The sequence below is a fragment of the Coloeus monedula genome (assembly GCF_965178545.1).
Source record: "Coloeus monedula genome assembly, chromosome: 16".
NCBI classification, from domain to species: Eukaryota; Metazoa; Chordata; class Aves; order Passeriformes; family Corvidae; genus Coloeus; species Coloeus monedula.
In genome coordinates, this window is record NC_138796.1 from 12,764,177 (window position 1) to 12,782,952 (window position 18,776).

General features: G+C 39.0%; 1 protein-coding gene across 15 annotated transcripts in view; it reads right to left on the reverse strand.

Moving 5' to 3' along the window:
• RBFOX1 (RNA binding fox-1 homolog 1) overlaps positions 1-18,776 on the reverse strand; it is a gene marked incomplete at its 5' end in the record, with an annotated part of 1,111,952 nt that overhangs the window by 235,504 nt on the left and 857,672 nt on the right. For 5 of the 15 annotated variants that reach the window (XM_082292361.1, XM_082292363.1, XM_082292364.1 and 2 more), the window contains 2 exons: positions 1,328-1,548; positions 4,327-4,481. The exons of 9 other annotated variants lie outside the window; for them this stretch is intronic. In XM_082292361.1, the coding sequence (XP_082148487.1) occupies positions 1,328-1,414 (87 nt within the window). The remainder of the gene's footprint in view (positions 1-1,327; positions 1,549-4,326; positions 4,482-18,776) is intronic. One more of the 15 variants, XM_082292369.1, reaches the window with a different exon arrangement.

An 18,776-nucleotide genomic window follows, 5' to 3' on the forward strand; every position in this document is an offset into this window, starting at 1 on the left:
CGGCACTTAATCTATAACAGGAACTTATGAGAACTTTCAAAAGCAATTTCAACATCAATCAGCATAGACTGAAAGGCACGATTTGCTTGTAATTATTTATTGGACAGGATGGCAGAGGGTCTGAGTGAGCTCCAGCGTCCGACCTTCACCCCCAAATTCTAATGGATATGAAGGCCTGCCTGATGTGTCTCACTGCATAAAAAGCAGCCTCAGCTTGTGTGTTCCACAAGACACAGTTTCCCAATACCTGATAATGGCCACTGTGCAATGCTATATTTCTATTTTAGACAAATGTGTCTGATATTAAGCCTGAAGTGAAGAACACAACCCACAGTCTTCTATTACTGAAGGGACCTATATGGAAAACCACCTGTTTCATGCTGTGATTGCCCCTCTGTGTCAGCAAAGCATCAGAGTAAAGGAGCACAATGAAAATTTCCCTCTCCCTCACTAGCACAGCACAGAAATGCCCTAACACACGTGTGTGTCTTGACCCTGTTAATGCACAATATCTAACTACTGCCACTCAGATGGTACAATTTTATCAGTGTTTAGAAATGTTATTTGACTTTTCCTAATGTCTTCTAATATTGTAAACAACAGGATACTTATTGCTTAATTAGCATCTGCACGATTATCAAAAATCCCAAGTCTAAGAGTAGAAACTGCAGTAGCACCACTTTTTGATAAAAATAAAATAAAAGCAAAAGCAAACACAACAACAACAACAATCTAGTAATTGCCAGCTGACTCCTAAATATACAGAACTCTTGCCCTGCAGCAAGATCTTACGCTTTGAGGGCTCAAAGGAATTAATAGGATGTGTATAAATATTCTTTGCAGGTGATATATTTCTAGACAGACAAAACCACAACCCCTTTTTCATTCCGTGTGACGAGTAACATTTGAATTAATGCATATTTAACACTATTCCTATCTGCTGTGCTAAAACACTTAACCTAAACACATCATGGTAAGTTACTTTGTCTTCTGACCTGCCGTGGGAATGCTGACTCCCTCAGAAACCTAGAATGGATAGCAAATCCTCTGCCCTGTGGTCAACCTCACGAAGCAAAGGCATGAATGTTAAACAGCAGACAAATCAATACAAGCAAATATAGCTCAACTACACCATTTATTCAGCCATGAGAGATGTCAATACACAGATTAGGGTGATCCATCTTTTTGATTTCCTACTGTCTTCTCACTGACTACATGAGAGCTTTTGCCTGTATTAAAAGTGTTTGCTTTCTCAACCATAAAAATTCCAATTATTGCTCTAAGTGCACTAGAGTTAAGTTGTTTGTTGGAAGCGGCCTTGCATTACCTGAACAAGTCCAGCGAAGTATGGTGCTGCCGGCAGAATCATTGGCACTCCATAGGGATGTAGCAAAACTCCTTGAGACGACAACATGGTTTAAGTGATAGTATTACTCCCACTAAAGCTAAACACATCAATTGAAAGTTAGGGGAAAATCTATATACCAACTTCTTCCAAACTCAGAGCTAGAACCAAATAACTTCTGTCAGGGGCAAAGCCCACATCAGCTGTAAAAAAAAGAAAAAAATTGACGTCAGCAACACTTAATGTTAAAATTTTCTTCAGAGACAACAGATAGAGACAACAGCTGCAAACCTAACTCTACCCAAAAAGGAAGGTGCTATTTTGGGACCAGCTTAAGTAACATGACTAGCCAACTACTCTTTATCAGTTCAGATTTTTAAGTACTATACACATAGAGATCAAATTCTGTACAGATCTACTGATTAGAAATAATTTTCCTATCGGTTCTGGCATATACAGGACAACAGTTACTATTAGAAGCCATTTTCAAAATAATCAGGGTATCATGATTGCAGAATTAGACATTTGCCTGTATTTATAAGCTGTTAAACAATGTTCATGTGAGCGAGCGTTTACACTTAAGCCTGTTATTCTGGGTACATACTCTTTTGATTCATTATATTTTTCTTGTTTGTTTTGAATATGGGAGCTAACTAATGTAAGCTAACTACTTCTATTAGTGTAAATTGTATTTTAATGGTTTTTCTAACCTTTCACAACATCTATGTTGTTAAATTGATCATAACTATTTTAAAAGAACACATTTCCCCATTAGAATGTTACAACTCCGTTCTCCAAATCAACTTACACTACTGATGTAAGAGACAAAAGAGTGAAATTTAGGCTGGTTTCCTCCCTAAATCAAAACAGATTTGATTTTAAATGTACTACTTACAAGACATTCTCTTCCAAGGTTCATTTTTACTTTAGACAAAACCAGCTTAGTCATTAACACCTGCTTTATGTGCTATGTATCTTCTATTGCAGATGTAACTAATGACAAGAATTACAATTGAGCAAGACTTTTTTATTTCAATAAAGAATTAGTTAGGTACTTACAACTGCATGTTACAAGTGAAATAAAAAAAATCTCCTACAGTCTTCGAATAACCAGGGTGCTTCACACCACTAATTTCAGCTACTTGATTTTGTTGCATAATTACTTTTCCAGATAACTAATTGCAGACAAGATTTGATGTGATACTCAATTATTTAATGTCACATTTTGACCATCGTGGAAGGTTTTCAGTAATTGATTCTCGTGTATCACGGCGGCCGTGCTGCAGGATTTAGAGATCTCCCTCAGCAGCTGCCCGCTGGCCCTCCCCACTGCCAGCCTTACCCCACTGCTAACTTTAGATGTGGAATTGTGACCCTCGGTGATGCTCCCTGGAGAAGCTGCCAATGAGGCCAGCAATTGCCACATGATGAAGTGATGTTTACCCCACTCCATCTCCTGTTTCAGAACCGCTTCACTTTTCTGTTGGGGACGATGTTGTTCTCACTGGTTATCTGACTATGCTTAGCTATAAATCCCATTTCTTGGTCTTTTCTTATTAAGGAAGAGAAACTCTGCAGTTTAATTATTAAGCAGGCTGACACATCATGGATTTTTCAAAAGAGTATCATAAATTACAATACAAAATCAGTCACTAACTTTCACAGAGAAATATATAGATAAAAAGTATATATGAGGAACCAAGTTGCAGTCACAACTCACAAATACTTAATTTCTAAAAAAAAAAAAAAAAATTCATTTTAACTATTGCCTATTTGCTTCATCTAGCAGAGTGAGCTGCATTTGAAAAGAAAGTAGATTTCTTTCACCCAGGAATGGAGATTATAAAATGGATTCTGCAAGCTTTACTCAAATGACTCCAGTGGGACAACTGACATAAATACAGACTGTTAAATTGCTCTGTAAAATACTTGCCAGGTTTTTTGTTTCAGCATGTATGCATTTGATAAGACATTAGAAAACCTGAGGAGGAAGATTTGTACAGGGAAGCGCAGGCTCAAGGGAAGCTTTTCTGTGATCTATTTTAGGACAGATTTTTTTAACGTTTTCTTTAATTATTTTGGCACAAGGCAACCTGCTGATGAAATTTCTTGATGACACAAAGTTGGAAGGTACTGTCAAGACTGAAGAGGATAAGGATATTACATAGAAAGAACTGCTAAATCTTATGGGCTTCATTAATAGAAATGGGATGGAATTCAATAATACAAAATGCAAGATCATGCTCCTCCTAATAAACTTCAGAGCTAAACTCAGGAGGAAGAAATACAGGGTCTCATTGCATCTGTTTAAAGAATTTGAGATGCTAGTGAGATGCAAATAGGAAAAGGGAAATTAGCACTATTTCTTAATTTTAATTCTCAATTAACATCTTGATTTCTTAGAGGTACTTCCAACAGAACACAGTTCTCTTCATCCACATTAAATCAAAAAAGAAAAAAAGGTCAAATTCAAATACAAACATTGTAGAGAAATTCCTTTTGGTGTTCAGGGGAATGGAACAACTATGTTGCAACAGGAACCTAAATTTGATTTGTTTATCCCAGCAAAGCAATCTGTGAATAGGGAAGAAAACAGTAGGAGGAAGAGACTGTCTAAGCTAAGGACAATCCTGACACTCTAAAAATCAAGAAAAACCTAGTTATGAATAAATTTAGGCTGAACATATTTTTTCAAGTTCGGGGGTTTTTGTGAAATATTTTGGTCTTGTCTAGTGAGGGTCTAGAACAGCCTTCCAAATCCACAGTAACAAAAAAAGGGTGGCTCATAACAGTCAATTATATAATGCAAATAGTAGTGATAGTGTGAACTCAGCAACTTCCAGGAGGACCCTTCCAGTCCTTTGCAAGCAGTATAATTATTCCAGAATAACAAAAACATCAAATGTCTAAGCAGCATTGCCATTTTCTACATTGCAGATAGTAATATACAAAAACAAACTTGGAAAATAAACCAGTTTTACCTGTTTTAACGAAAGGACGCTTTGCTTGCCTCACTATAGCAACATGCTTCTAAATGTCTAGGTGTGGGGCACTCCAAATCCAAGCTCTGATTTGGTGGCTGGGCTCTGTGATGATGTCCCATGCGTGCACCAGCTACCTAAGTTCGCACAAACCTCTGTGAATCAAAACCACAGAAGCACAACAGAGCTTTACTCGCGTCTCCGCCCCGTGCCAAGCTCGGAACTTATGCCAATGGCTCTGCATCAGCTCCACCACTTTAGACCAACACATCTGTTCTCCCTCCCAGCCACATAAAAAGGAAATTTGACTTGATTTTTACAGCTCACTCTTAGTTAGTATCAATGGTCACTCTGGCTCTGCAAGAATATGTTGAATAACTGAAATTTGACCACAAAGAGTACTGAGGACTGAGAGAATGAGCCAGAAGAGTATTAATTAAGCTGAGAGCTCTGTTTCACTTTAGCAGGACCTTTAGCATGATTAAGGTCAAGCATGGACCTAAACACTTTTGGGAGAACAAAACCAGAAGGGTTGGGACATGCACATCAAGCATCTCCCTGATGTCTCTGGTGGTGATAGCACCCACTTCCTGCCTGCTGTAGGGTTCCTCCTCCCTGCAAAAAATTAACTGTGCCTGTGGGTGGAAAAGGGGAGATCATCTATTTTAAACAACTATACAGCTTTCGTTGCCATTACATTCTAGAAAATCGTAATGCTGTTAGGAAAAAAAATTACACGCTAAGCCATTCTCAGTGTGCTCATGGAGGGTAGGTTACTTTCAGCTGTTCCCAAACCCTAGGGTTTTTTTCTCATTAAAATTTTTCATGGATTTTCCAAAACTGAAAATTGATTTTAGCAATGAGAGAGGAAGAAAGAACAAGAAAAACACATGAACACTAGCTTTATATGTAAAGTGCACATACACAAATAAAATGCACAATCTTATTTGTTTCAATGATGCAGAATTTTGCTAAAAGGCAGGTTTTTTGCTAAAAGGCTGATTTTAAAGGTGAAGAGCGTAGGTTAAGCAAGCTGAGGTAGTAGTACTAGGTCACAAAATTCTTAAGTATTTCAGGCCCAGCAATCTAATACCACAATCTCATGTTTTAGCACAGAACTACAGCTACTGACAGGAGCGCTCAAAGAGCAGTTTCACTGAAGACTTGCTAAAAAGTCATTTAAATAGGAAGGAAATGCAGACTGCTGTATCTGTGCATCCGTACTGTACAGCAATCAAGCTAGAAATCTGCCTGAAAACCAAACACATTCAGGCAGAGCAAGAAAATGAAAATGGTGCAAGAAAGACCAGAGGTTTGCTCCCACCTGCATATAAGATGTAAGTGGTACATTAGACAATGACTAAAATATGTCCCCAGGCAAAAACACATGCCTAAATTTTGCTGTGGTACTTTCCTGGGGCCACAATGCCTGGAAAAGGCAGATCCCTGCAATGCAGTCATCAGCCAATCAATGATGTATGCTCTAATCAGATTCTGACAGAAGTAATCTATTTAGACCATCTTTCTGCCAAATAATTAACTCTTCTTAATGCCTATATCTACAAAATACCACAAACAATACTTCTTCCAAATGCTGCACAACACCAGTGAAGTTCAAATAATTTCTATTTCCTTCCTACACTAGCCTAACTTTCCCAGCTCTCAGATCATAAAAAATTCAGATACTACTTTGGCACCCTCTCCATAGCTTATGCTATGTCATATTTGATTCTTTTAAGTTCAAGTCTCCCATTTTTGGCCACCTTTCCTATTCTCCAAATGATCTCTGTTTTCTCTTTAAGGTTTCTCAATGGTTTTCTGGTAAAGGAAAACCCCAAAACTGAAAGGATAAATTGGTTTCCGAGTCTCCTGATAATTTCCCTCATCCACAGCAACTTTAGATTACTGTTTCTAAAAAAGGATTACCAGACACCAGCACCACACGTGCTTTGAAAGAGAAGGTGATCTGGCATTAACGGAAATACTGATAGGCAGAAAAAGCTGTCCATCTTCCACCACCCTCCCCAGCACAGCTGCTGACACTTTTATAACTGCTGCACTTGTCTTCCAGACTATTTCCACCTTTCTGCAAAAGTCATTTAGGGCCAAAGGCTCTTCAAGTGCACCAGAAGCACCATCCAGAGCTGCCCCCTGTCCTCAGCTGCTCACTGTTCTGCTCTCCTCCACACGAAGTACGTGTAGGAGCTGCTCATGCCAGGTACCCATTCCCCAGCCAGCTCCTCTCACACGTAACAGCAGAGCCAAAACACAGCGTGGATATTTTACTGACTTCTAAATGAAAATGTCACTTACACAAATCAAAAGTATCTGCTGGTCTCATACTGATAGCTAACGTGGCAGATGTTGTCAGGGTTGTTTGAGTTTATTAAGCATCTCAGTTCATACCAGAGAACAGGGCAAGGATATAGAAATTGTTTAAACCTGGGAGAAACCACCTTTTTCAAGCACGTGGGATACAGGATATTTAGAATTAACACATTTTTCTTCTGAACTTAAAGTTTCCATTTAAAAATTACATTAGCATCTAACAATTACATTAGCTCTTAGGAGCACGTTAGAAACTAGCAGCAGGTCAAGATGAAGCCAGCTGATTCTTCAGTCAAAAAACAACAATACTTCAGTTCCACTGAAGTTCAAATTTTAGCCTTTTTCTTCTAAATATACAATGATAGTAAGTTTGGGGATTTCAAAGATAAATAAAGATAAATAATTACAGTCCTGCCAAATACAAGAGCTTGAGACAAGCTGGGAGAAGTCGGGAAACATATTTGAGAAACTATTTGTAGCCCTAGAGAGATTAAGGCTTTTGCCCTGTAGGACAATTGCCCTTGCAACATTTTAAGTGCAATATTTCAGTAAATCTTGGTTTCTGAGTACACAGCCCATCCTTTCTCTCTGGTTTCAACTTTCTTTCTTATTGTCAGTGCTGTGTACTGAGTCATGGGCTGCTTTAGTACCTCACTGGCTAAAGAATGGTCTGTTTACCTTGCATTTCTTTTGGAATGCTCGCACGAAGATCACTTTTTTCTCTACCTGCATTGCCCCAAAAAACGTCCTTTTACTACCTTTATCCCGTACTTGTCATCCTCCTCAAAGGCTCACCTCAGCCTATTCCTACCCAATCTATTACTGTCAACAACTCAAAGATGAATATTCTCTTTGTCTTGCCTTGAATACTGTGCTCCTGCACCTCCTAACCAAACTCCAAATGGCATCGATGCCTTCCCCTGAAGTTGCCTGCTACCAGGTAAGTCTCTATAAACATCTACAAACATTCTCTTTGAGCCCATAAAACCTCCTCTTGCCAGAATGCCACACAAAAACATTGACTGGGGGATGAACTGACTGTCCAGTGGCATGGTGACCAATATTCCTGTTCCTCTGCAGGTCAACTATACATTTGTATCCATCTCTGACTGTAAATTCCTTTGAAGAGAATTGCATCTGGTACAGGAAGATCACCACAATGAAAGCAAGATAAAAGAACACACACACCCACTTAAAAGATATACACCTACTTAGCTTCACTTTTCGTAGAACTCTTGAAGGCAAAGCTTGCCCTCTTCTACAACTTGGAAACCCTCATCCCTGCTTGGACTGGATTGCTAAAAGATAAGTATTTGTCCCCTGACAGCAGGAGAGTGATTTACCCTTCAGTGAGTCGCAAGACACATTCATTTACACAGGTGATAAATGTATGCTAGACAGAAGAAGCAGGTTAAAACTGGAGTTAAGGGATCCCTCGGTGCCTGGACTTCCCCTGGGCTACCACAGAAACATAAGGACTTGTCATCATCTCTACATATCAAAGCACAAACACCAAGAACAATCCGCGAACAGCTACTCTCTGAAAACAAGCATCAAAGAGATATAGGTTTCTTTTAACTTAGCTGCACTATCACACCAATTAGAAAGATTCTGCATCACAACCACATTTTTATCCCAGTATTTGTGTCAGAATTAAAGCAGGATGAATCTGGAAACTTCAGTTATTCGTTGTGCTGTGCTCTGCACTAGGAAAAAGGATGACATTGGACTGCAAGGTGCCACACAGAAAATAGTCTCCTAAAGCTACAAAAAGGGGTGGAACATACTGCCATGGGCCTGTACAATTATATTTGTGAAGAAAGCTTCTCTGTGTGCCTCCAGTCATCCTGGATCGCTCAGAAAAGTTAGCTACAAAACTGGAGGAAAATACTGTTGCTTTAAATACCAAGAGTTGATTTTGACATGCAGACATCCCGACTTACTCCCAGCACAGAAGATGTGTTACAAGGTTCTGCACTTTGTTTCTTCTGCCTTTGTGAGCACTGCATTGCTTTCCTTCTCTTGCAGAGCTCCGTGCTGGCTTTTATTACATAACTCTTATCAGCTGGATAGCTGTATCAAATCAGTTGAATTTTCCCTGTTGGCCTCTTTGAGAACACACTCTCTCCCATCTCCAGGCTACTTCAGATATCTTTCACTACTCTGCTCTTGAGATTATCTGCATTTTCTAAACCAGCTGAGATTAGCCTCCAATCCATGAGAAGTTAAGCAGCTTAGAAAATTTTGTATGAAACACAGAACACTTTCAAGATCTCGTGCTTGTTTGATATCATGCAGTTACATAGACTAACTACTGAAAATTATGTACATCTTCCACAAATGATAAGCACTATCACATATATCTTTAATAAAGCGTCAGGTTCTATTTATTTCACAAAATACGTATTAGAATCATACTTGCATATATCTTCCTCATTCTCATTTATTCTTCTGTGTCCTGAATACAGGATGACCAAGAAATATGTATTTTTGCAGGTATTTTGTCAGCAGGTGAGCACAGGCTGTGATATTCCCCTTAGGGTACATTCGTTTGCAAATACAGACCAGCAACAACAAATGCATTTTTCCTTGCAAGCCAGGAACAGACTAACTAACAATATCCACTCTTAATGAACCCTAGTGATACACCCAAGCCATGCCATGAGAGATCTTCATCCATTCCACACAGGATTTTTGGTAATATCTGAGCTCTTAACCAGTCTCAGTATCAGTTCATGGCCATCTTCTTACTGGCACCAACCAATACCTAAAAGAGGATGCCAGGAATACACCCCTGTGTTGCAGAAGAGATCAACCACCTGCATGCCACTGTCACATCCCAGGCTTTAGTCATGTGGAGATGACAGAGATGACAGACACTCACATACTTCTATTACCAAATCGGGTCAAACAGACTTTTCTTTATTGCTGCAGTCAGGCTACTCTAACTACTGTATCACAGGAAGCTATGACTTCTTCTTGACCCCAATTAGCACATTCATTATTCATCAAAGTACAGATTTCATTTGCTTCCCTTGGGAACAGCAGAGTATCACTGTGAGAATCTTTCAATACAACTTCACCCCCTTAATACACTCAGGATTTGCTGACAAGTAACAGCTACTTATTCCCCCGAGTCAAGTTCGTATTAATAGGACTGCACAGTGAATCATGAGATGATATTAAACCCTGCCTCCTGCCTGTATAAATACATCATTCAAGCACCCTACCATGCCAAGTGCTATGGCTTGATTGCAGAAACCAGCATAGGGTAGATATCCTAAGTGAGCAGGGTGCCTTGGAGAAACAACCAATTCAAACCCCAAAATAATAAAGACCCTATAGGTCTTTAAAGGGATCAGAGGGAATTTCTGTTCACTACAGACAAGTTTCATATTCTCAAGAGATAAAATATCAAGACTTGAAGGCATTAGGTGTAATGTAAGCCATAACTCAGCTCTATTCAAGACACTGGCAATAGTTTAAGTACTAAAGTTTAGCCAAGAGCTACAAGCAAGGAACATCTAAGGCAGGCAGGATTTGGCTGAAAGCACTAGAAAGCTCAGCTGATAGGAAGTTTGCCTCCAAATCTGAATGGCAGAAAGTTAAGAAAGCTTTTTCAACTTCATTGTTAATTAATGTCTAAAGTCAATTCAGTCACATAAACATTTGCTAATGCACATGTTTGGTGACACACCTAATCCCACGTTCAGCAACTCAACACCACTCCTAAACTCAGTGTGGGGTCTTGTACCCGGCCTATCCAGGCCAAGCTAAAACCTGGCTCTCCCTGAGATGGGTCACATCTCTCCTGCCCCCAGTTTGAGGGTCTGGGACTGAAGCCAGATCACTGTTAGTGGGATTGCTCTGAGTACTCTCTGCACCCACCTCTGTGTAAAGTGCTGGAACACAGGACAATTAATTTGGAAGAACAAAATTCCCTGGATTAAGCTTCAAGAAGTCTTCCTGGTAACACAGTAAATAGATCTCACCTGAAAGAATCACAACACATGTTTACTTTCCCCCCCTCTCCTGAGACCTATTAAAAATATTCTATTTATTCATTACACATTCCACTCCTACATATTCTTCAGTAATCACAGTAGGTAGAGAAATCATGGGAATGCCTGATTTCTAAGGTTGTCTCTCACAACTTTCTCAGGACAATGTAAAGCTAGGGGAATCATGCTACTGCTCAGAATAACAGAAGAGGAGAGAAAGCACCTAAGATCAGAAAACCAGAACCCTGTCGTATCAGTGCCAGATGCTAAAAGCCTTTCCTGCCACCCACTTCTTTACTTTTTGTCAATTCTATTTGATATTAGAAAGGAATAGAGAAAGAAAGGCCTTTAATCTCGCCTTCATTTAGGTTTTAATCAACCTGTGCCAGTGCCCTTGGTAGGCATCAGCAAAGGACTGGGCTAAAGTTGTATAGGAAAGGACAACAGAAGTGGATTATTTCTATTTTTGTTGAAATGAGTGCTTCAGCAAATACTAATATCCAGCTAATAACTTGAGTAAGATTTTTATTGTTGCAAGAAATAAGACAAAGAGTAAGTACTCTCCTTCTAAGACCTCAGAGGCTGTCAGTTCTCCTGCAGTGCAAGATCAGGGGATCAGACACTAAAAATTGAACTCAAACTCTTCAACTGAGAGCATCTTACCTTCTCTCAAAAGCTTTTCAATAGTGACTGGTTTCTAACCAGAAGGAATGAAACATTTGATACTATTTAGTAAAGAAGTAAACCACCAAAATACATGTGACTGAACACCAGGAATAAATAAAAATGAGAAATGTAATATTTCTCTACAAGCTTTGAGTTGCTCAGCAAACATGAACTGTACAGGAGGTTGATAAGACAGACCTGACTTTTGCACATCTGGATTATAAATGCTATTATTGGAACATCCCTCTTGCATTGCACTGACAGAAAAGCACTCTATAGCTGCTTCTACAGACCTGTCAGATTTCAGGATAATTAATGAGTCAACTGGGACTAGTGAATTCTTACAGAAATTATTTTCAAAGGTTTTTATAACTACCTCATTTTTTTCTTATTGATAGGTCTTCTTCACAGCCTCCTTTCTTGGCTGTTTGAGTGATCTGGTACCACTGCCTAACAATATTTTTTGTTTTCCACTGATCTGTTTGGCCATTCACAAAGAGCTGAATTTCCTGATTTATCATCAACTCTTCATCCCTAATTAGCCCTTTAGGATCACACGAAGAAAACACTGAAATATTTTGTGCTCCACAGCCCTAACTCCTTGTGAAGCTCAGAGTAACCAGTACCCATCACTCTCACAGATCAGATGCTGCCTGCTGTAACTCTTCTTCCTTACTAAAGCTGAAAATAGCTTTCCCTTGGAGTTTTTATAAAGGAGTTTCAAAGTTCATTTTCTTCTGGAAACGGGCACACACAACTTGTACGATTTTAGTGCAAATAAACACTTGAAACTATTGAGCAAAATATACAAGAATACGATGACAGAAAATGCACGTTCACCATACGATGCATTAATTTCACAGCAAAGCCAAGGCTAGTATTCTCAGCAGAAGTCAATAAACTGATCTACCCCAGTAGAAATTCTAGTCCTGCTTTTCTCACCCAGGAAATTCCATGTCTGCACTGCATGCCAGAAAACAGCCTGTGAATGCTCCATTCCCATGCAGGCTTCTAGAGACACCTGCCTGGGTTATTTGGTCACACACAAAGACAAATGTTTGCTGATAATGAGCACTTCCTAAAAGACCCACCCTGCCCATTTAGTCATAGATATTATAAAAAAATAAAAAATAAAATTGACAAACCCATAGTTCCTCCCCCACGCACAGTGGGTTTCTGGAAACACCTTGAAAACAAAGTGCAGCACCCTGGCATTTCTTCAGTTCCTACAAAACTGTAATTAGAAGCTCTTGTTTGAGTTTCCGTTCATTAAAACTTCAAGAGGAATTCTCCACATCCATGGAGAAGGAACAGAACTGAAAACCCTGTTTCAACCTCAGGTAGGTGAGAGGAAGATTGGAAGATTACAAAGTATTTCTAGCAAGCCCTTGCAAAAAAAAAAAAAAAAAAAAAAAAAAAGGAAGAATTTTCATTCTATGCTAAAAATTATGGCCATTTTACAAAATGACATTTCAACAAGCACCTGGAACACCATTCCTACTTGTTAGGACGCATACTTTTCCAAGTAACCGTGCTTTTTATACATTTTTTTCATTTGAATTAAGTTTTTCATGTATAGAGAAGGGACAGTTTAGTTCATAGAATCATAGAATGATTTGGCTTGGAAAGGACCATAAAGATCATCCAGTTTCAATCCTCCTGCAATGGGCAGAGACACCTTCCACTAAAAAAGGTTTGTCAGAGCTCCATCAGTCTGACCTTGAAATCTTCCAGGGATGGGGCATCCACAGCATCTCTGGGCAACCTGTGCCAGTGTCTCACAACCCTCACAGTAAAAAAAATTCTTTCTAACATCTCCTCTAAACCTACTCTGTCTCAGTTTAAAATTATCCTCCTTCTCCTGTATCTCCATGCTCTCATTAAAAGTCTCTGTCCATCTTTCCTCTAGGCTCTCTTCAGGCACTGGAAGGTCACCATTTAGGGCACCCCAAAGCCTTCTTTTCTCCGGGCTGAACAATCCCAGTTCTCTCAGCCTTTCCTCACAGGAGAGGTACTTCATCCCTCTCATCATCTCGGCACTTCCTCTGGATTTGCTCCAACAGGTCACAGAATCACAGGATGGGTCAGGCTGGACACAGTGGATCACCTGATGCCACCTCCCTGTTCCAGCAGGGCCATCCCAGAGCACAGGACACAGGATTGTGTCCAGATGGTTCTGGAATATCCCCAGTGAGGGAGACTCCACAGCCTCTCAGGGCAATCTGATCCAGAGCTGGATGCAGTACTCCAGGTGGGGTCTCACCAGAGCAGAGTTCGTGTTCCAAAGGATTTTGAACCACTTTATTCCAATGGAAAACCCGGGTCCCTACGTCAGGCTCATTGGATTAACAGTATTTCCAAAGCCTCAGAAGCCCTGCTGTGAGAAGCAACCCCAGCAAGCTGCAGCTCTAGAACTGTGGGCAGTAGCAGCTCAGGAGCCGTGAAAATATTACAGACTCGTGTTCTCAAACATTTTTAATAGGTGATTTTCCGCAATGATAAAAGCTAGAGAAAGTCTAATTTTAGGATCTGTTCATCATTTGTGTCTGGAACATTTTCTTCTACATTTTATTTTGAGGCAAAATACAAATCACATGCTAGGTAGTTGCAATCTTTCAGTGATTTGCCTTAATGCATGCAGATAGAGTAGAGTGGACACCGGTGTTACATAAAGAAACTTGAAGCAGTTGACAGGTACACTAAACCAAAACAAAATTAAAAGCAGATTAGCGTGCAAGCACACTTCCATCAGGAAATCCATTTGTACAAGAGTCAAGTTCCACAGAGTCATCCCCCTGCTTGTACAACTTCTCTTGCCCAGGGTGTACCGAGGGATGTTCTGCTCTGAGTAAGATCTAAGAGTCAAAGCAGTTTGAACCTTGCCTTCCCCAACTGATGCTTTGGTAACAGCACAAACCTTTACTCAAAAATAGTTCAAGATACCTAATGATGTTTCTGTCTTAATAGTTTGTCAGTAGCTGTTTCAGTAATAAATGAAAGCTAATGCACATTTCTAATTTCTGTATTAGCATTCACAACTCAGATGCATTATTTCAATATAAAACATATGGTGAAATCAAATTAGTAGTGGGAAAATTAACTCAACCCATAGAGAAACCAGAAATTCACTATTAAATAAAAACTGCCAAGGATCATCACTTTTTTTAAAATGGAATAGCATATAGCCAATCAAAATAAAAGATTAGTGTGCAAATACTAGGCAACTAATTACATAATGTACCTTTACAAAATTACATAATATGGGTGCAGCTTATTTCCCTGCTTGCTGTTTGAAGAATAGATTGTTTAATAACCCATCAAAGCTATCTGTAAACCACAGCAACAATAGAGCAGATGTTGACTGTTGTCTTGTGCCTCACAGACATAATTAAATACAATGAAACACTCACGCACCCAAATAATGGAGGACAAACAAACGCAGCAATGCTGCTCTATAAACATAAACCTCATTTACTGGGCACCTACCTTATATTAATCTGTGATATTTAAACGAGGGAGGAAAACAGAAAGGAAGGTATTTATTTGCCTTCAGGCCACAAAAACTGCAAACAAAGAATTCCTCTCAGTATCAAGTAGCTCTAACTTCTGCAGTACTGATTCCCACAAAGCTCAGAGGGAATCACCTTTTCTATTGTGACCAAGCCAGGACAGGGCAGTTACATTTCCTGTACAAAAAGGTTCCTGAATCTATGATGCTGAACAGCCCAAACAGGCTAAAAACATTGTGTCTGCTGTGTCATACAAAGTCTTATGATGCCCGTGTAAAACCAGGTTGCCTTTAATTGCAAAACACATTCCCTGCAATTATTTCCTATTCCCTCACCAAACCTTCTTTTAAAGAGGCAATGGAAAGCAAAGATTAGGTTCCATAACTATCCAACCAAGTGGTTTTCTGCTAGGACATCTTACAACACTGTTTAATACTCTAGTTCACATCACAATTTCAGAGATTTTTAAAAAACAGCCTTCTTTATCTTCACGTCTATAATCAAATGTAGATACATATTTTCTTTCACAAAATCAATATTGATCCACTATTAGAAAAAGATAATTATGTAAATCAATACAAAATTAAGAACCTAATCCTGCAGTTGCTATTAAGAAACAAAGTTTCCAGGCAAAAAAAAAACTTCAAAAATTATCACTCATGTGCATAGTAGAACACTGAAATATATTTATTAGAAAAAATTAGCTAAAATAATAATATTTAATAAGTGTTATTATTTGTTTTTATTTTAGGTAGAGAATATAAAACTGCTTTGCTTACTGCAAATGTATTTTGCCTTTATATTTCATTTAGTTATTTCTAAGAAATAAGACAGAATATAATGTGATCTGCATCTCCATGATAATAAAACCATGCTAGTCTCCTTCCATAGACAACACCATAAAGCATAAATCCAAATGGAAAACAAATGGAAGTATAATGCCACTGTGAAGCAAACCAATCAACCCTAAAACAGCTGAGATAGATCTCATCCAGAAGTTCATTCATTCTTTATAGAAAAGAAATGAAAATATTCCTAGGTGTATCAGATTAAAAAAAGAAAAAAAAAAAAAAAAAACAACACAAAAAAACCCACCCTCAGCAGCTCTGAAAGGTTGTAAAGCACTAAATTCCTTTGATTTATGAGGCAGCGTCCACCGCACTGAGCAAAACAACTCAGCATGCCAGGACCCTTTTCCCTGAAATTCCTTTATTAACACACCCTGGCTCTGCGAGTGAACAAAAGCAGTGGTGCGGGGTGTATAAATCATTAATACTCTGCTGTGCAATGGCTGAATTTCCTGTGTGAGCTGGGAAGCCTTCCTGCACAACAGGGATTTTGGGCTTGGAATTGGCTGCTATGAAATGTACTTCATCATCCGCCGTGTTTGACGCTTCCCAATAGCTTTGTACTTTTCCTCTCCTTTTTCTCCCCCAAGCCCAGCAACTGCAATAGAAATTTATTGGATTTTATGTCTGCAAATAAAAGGAAGAGAAAAGCAGGAAAGAAGCAAGCAAGCCCATTTAGAAGCAGAATCCTTTTGCCTTCATTTAAAGATAGGTTGTGTGCAAATAAAATCCAGCATTAGCAAATTTGGCATCTTAGTAATTTTTACTTTACCCACTCTAAATGGAAAAAAAAAGAAAAAGAAAAAAAACTGATCAAAAAGGTTTTACCCTTAAAAAAAAAATCAACTATCACTAAAAATGTGACTCCTCCCCAAATTAAGTAATTTTCTATTGGAGAATTTATTTATTTATTTCAAGAACAGGCAGAAAGAAGGGCAGAGGAACTCCTGAACTCCGCTGTTTCAGTGTTTTTACTTTTGGTGTATCAAAAAGCTTTCCAAAGAGCAACAGGCAATTTCATGTGCACATGCCAAGCCTGGTATTCCAAGTGAAGCTGGAAGAGATGGTATCAAAGGCAAAGGGAAAAAAATAAACCAAGCCCCTTGGAACTGCAGTTTCTGAACACTCCTGTATTTTCGCAGCAAGACACGCTGAACTTGGGTAGGCAATACCAAAACTACTTATCTTGCCTCTGAAGTACATGCAAGACAACAACAGCAAAGTCAAATGCTCTTCCAAACTTTGAAATGAAATAGCAAGTAATCTTTATAAAACATTCTGCACTAAAACACTCCTTTTGGGGCTAGACTTGGGAAAACTAGAGAGCATGACAGACAGAGGAATGCTGAAAAAGCAGTCTCAAACCATATGCTACCCATCAGGGAAAATGACACTCATTAGAAAGGTAACTCAGGATACAATCAGTCTTCCAGCCAGGCCAGAGCACGATTCCAAAGGTATCCGGCATCAGCACCACCACAAACACATTTATCGCCTTCTAAGCCGCAAATATTTAAGACACTTGGAATGCTGCTTTGCAAAAGGGAACAAGCTGAAGTCAGAATAGGGAAACATTCCAGTGGGCCATTTTACACTGCTGCAGCCATCCAGCAGACTTGAGATTACAAGAGTAAGCCTGCAATGCATGCAGGAGTCCCTCTGCATTACACAATAATGACATTCTGAACGGAAATAAATGAAGCCCCTGCAGTGCTATTCTGTCAGCTTTTGAAAGTAAATAACTTCACTTCTGACAAGACAGAGACATTTTTTTCCTCCTCCTGCCACAGAGCATTAATTGAGCCATGCAGCCATGTAACATCCCAGAGACAGGACTAATACACGACAAGGGAAAAAGCTTAAGGAGGGGACACTCACTGAGTATACGGGCTGCCTAACTTCTTTTCACCCCCAGATTTTCATACCAGCTCTGTTTTGGCAAAATCTTCTTCTCAGGGAGAACTTTCAACCTTCTTTTTGCCTCCCTTTACAATGGTAACTGTAACTTATTTCAAAGAAATACTTTAATTTCCCACTGTCTCATGAAAGATTGTGCCACTAGGACATCACAAGCTTGTGTTTTAGAACTTTTTATCTTTCCTTGTTCGTAAATTAAGCTTCACACCCATAATCAATGTTTGTAATTAACTATTTCACGTACACAAGACTTACTATCCGCAACAGAGATAATGATTATTACTATAAAACAAAATGATATGAGAAGCAAAAGAACCGAAGAAATCAACTTCAAAGCTACATAACAATAAATATTAGTGCAAGTCAGTAAGGAATTGAGGCAAGGCATGTAAGTATATACACAAACCACAAATATATATGAGATGGCAGTATAAAATCAATGTACAGTTACCAAAAAATAATCATATTCAAGATGTTATAGTTAGGAAGAGCAACAATTTTTGGTGCATCTTGAAATAAAGGGTTAAAACAAATTTAAAGTTTGTCTAAGATGAAAGCACTTGCATTCTTATTCATGAGTACCTGAACATCTTAAGTATTTCAGTTTTGAAGTACCACAGCCTTTCTTTCCATATCTGGACAAAAAAGTGAAAATCAGTGACTCACTGTGAACAAAAAATAATTCACTGAATGCTTCAGTTCTTACTACGGTATCTAATTTTGATTCTGCCTGTGTTCAACACAACGAGAAAGAGCAGGATCAAAACACTGCGAGATCTCTCCACAGCTGGAGCCTGCTCTAGTGCAAAAGACCAAAGGCCCAACTACAACTAGTCAGGATAGCACAGACATTAGATATGCTATTTTCTCTAATTAAATTCACTGGGCTGCTGCACTGACAGAGTGGGAGGGGAAGCAAAATGTAAAAGAAGTCAATGGTGCTGCACTAGGCAACTCCGAGGGAAATGAGCAATGCCAGCAAAGAAATGACAGGAGGTTCTCAGGAGAGCTCTTGCACTACACATCACACCTTAAAACTGATAAATCAATCGCACATGCACCTTTAAAAGGCAGGAAAGCTTGAAGGATTCTTAGAGGGTGTTGACTTCTCCTTTCCACCAGCATTATTCTAACTCTATAAAACAAGGTGATAAATTCCAGTGCCACAATTCTTATCACTT